Consider the following 2,277-nt stretch of genomic DNA (forward strand, 5'->3'; position numbering starts at 1 on the left):
GAGATGGGAATCCACACTCCGATCAAAACATGAACGTGCAGCTCAGCTCAATGGAGCTATTTGAGAAACACAATAATTTTAGAACCGACAAATATCTCAACTTATATCATTCCAACTAATGATATAGCTAACTAAAAGATAGATTTCACGATTTACTTGTCGGGTAAACGGTAAGAATTAAGTTCAACTCGGCTGGAGCAACTTAAGTAAACAGGCCAATCTCATTACATCATATGGGCCATAGAGTTGCAAAACCTGTCTCATTTAAGTTCAAATCATGAAAACACATAATAATATGTTCATTAACAAAGAGGGAAGATTCAGAAAGTTGTGCCTCCAGTTTGATGTAACATTGCATCGATTTCATCACCATCTTCCATCTCCAGCTGAAGCAAAGAAGAAAAATTGTCAGATTATAGGAAAATTTATTATGAGCGCTAAGCACATAAACAAGCAAAATGAGTGGGCTTTTCTGTGTCCCGTAGTCTTTTCCTTTCTTTTTTCTTAGGGGGTGGTGGGGGTGGGGTGTTACTCTGCTTGTATATAGAGAGAGACCTCATCTGGAGTCTGCTCCGTTCGAAGACGACGGCCATCAAACAAGAAGGCGATTGAATTGAAATCAACTGACTGCCTGTCACAATATGCATTCATCAATTTTTTTAGCTGAGTGCTTCTTTTGATTCTGAAGAAGACTTCGTTCCCATCCTGCAACCAATAAACCAACCAAATCAATCACTCAGTCGGCCATTTCCCTCCTCTGTAATGTGCATAGAAACATTTTTCTGAAATAATAGGCTCAACCTAATCCATACCATGAAGACGAAAGTTGAGATAACAGAAGAGAAAAGGAACCAAAATGTTCTTAACAGAACATTAACAAGCACATATGGGATCAACTGTACTATATTTCTCCAGTCCAAAGGCAGGCTTGTTAGTAGGTAGCACTAGCAAAATGAAATAGACCCTAAAACAGAAGAATAGGTTTCTAATTAATGGTATTATCCAGCCAACCCAGGTTTACCTTGACTTAACATGGAGAACCACAGCTACATTTAAATCATTGTTGATAGCTATAGTCCTCTATAATAAAAGCCAAAAAAAAAAAACCATCACTTCCCATCCTTTTGATAACTTTCTACAAAATCCATAAAATCATTTGTTAACATTGTCAAAAAAAAAAAAAAAAAAAAAAAAAAAACCATAAAATCATTTAGTTCAGTAACACCACCATACAAACAAAAGCAACATCCGGACCCACCGATTTATACTGTAAAGACACAAGACCACACGATCATTTGCATCCACAATATTAACCAAGACTAAAGTTGGTTTAAGCTTTAGCATCGACAAAACATATATTCAGATCTCGGGAAAGACCACAATAAGTGGCACACCACTACCATCCACAGGAACCAAATTTACCATTTTATACCTATTTTACCTTGTTATTAATAACCCAAAATTTTCAATTCATTTGCCAACACTTTGGATTTATAATAGTCAAAGTTGGCTTTCAAATAGCTAATAAATGTCTTCAGCAGCGTCCCTCCATTACTCCACTTTATTATATGTGTGTGTGTGTGTGTGTGTTTGGGTGGAACCTTATGTTGCTTCTTAAACTTATTACACTTGTATCTTACCTAGTCGCGTCTGTTTTCTTTTTTTTTATTGAGAAGGTAACATCTAGTCGTGGCTGTTACCTTTTTTTTCCCCCTCATTTTGTCTATGCTTATTACTCCCTCTGGATCAAAAAGAGTGTCCACTTATCAAATCAAGAAAGAATTAACCTTATTTTTTCAGATTTTCACCCATTAAGTGCTATGTGATCAAATCCCAATACCTATTTAATTAGGAGCAATTACCTATTTTTTGTTCTAGGAGTTAGTATTTTCTTAAGGGTTGTGCAAATGGCTAAGTGGACATTCTTTTTGATCCGGAGAGAGTATCAAATAGTCCTATTTTATCCCACCTAGCTTTACCTTGTTACCCTACTTTCTTGTAGGTTTATCCTTCAAATTTGGTGGTGTGTGACACTATATAAAGACGGAAAACGAAAAACCAATACAGTACAACACAATAGGATATATTATGTAACAACCATCCAAACAGAAAGTACTTTTAACAAAGGCGTACCAAAGGAAACCCTAATTGTCCAATACGCTAAAAGAGCATATTGTAAGGGAAGAGAAAATACCTGGCCTTTAACTTTGAGATTGATGTGAGCAGCTTGATCCCCTGTGGGCTTCTTGTCTTCCTCTGTTGACATCTCTCAAACCC

At 36.4% G+C, this 2,277-nt stretch overlaps 1 protein-coding gene across 1 annotated transcript; it reads right to left on the minus strand.

Moving 5' to 3' along the window:
* On the minus strand, positions 1–2,277 carry LOC132068672 (small ubiquitin-related modifier 2). Its single transcript, XM_059462340.1, has 3 exons — positions 2,195–2,277; positions 556–705; positions 1–386 (listed from the first exon to the last, which is right to left on the minus strand). The coding sequence occupies exons 1-3, from the start codon at positions 2,264–2,266 to the stop codon at positions 321–323; spliced, it is 288 nt and encodes a 95-aa protein (XP_059318323.1). The 5' UTR covers positions 2,267–2,277; the 3' UTR covers positions 1–320.

The sequence above is a fragment of the Lycium ferocissimum genome, chromosome 8, assembly GCF_029784015.1.
Source record: "Lycium ferocissimum isolate CSIRO_LF1 chromosome 8, AGI_CSIRO_Lferr_CH_V1, whole genome shotgun sequence".
NCBI classification, from domain to species: Eukaryota; Viridiplantae; Streptophyta; class Magnoliopsida; order Solanales; family Solanaceae; genus Lycium; species Lycium ferocissimum.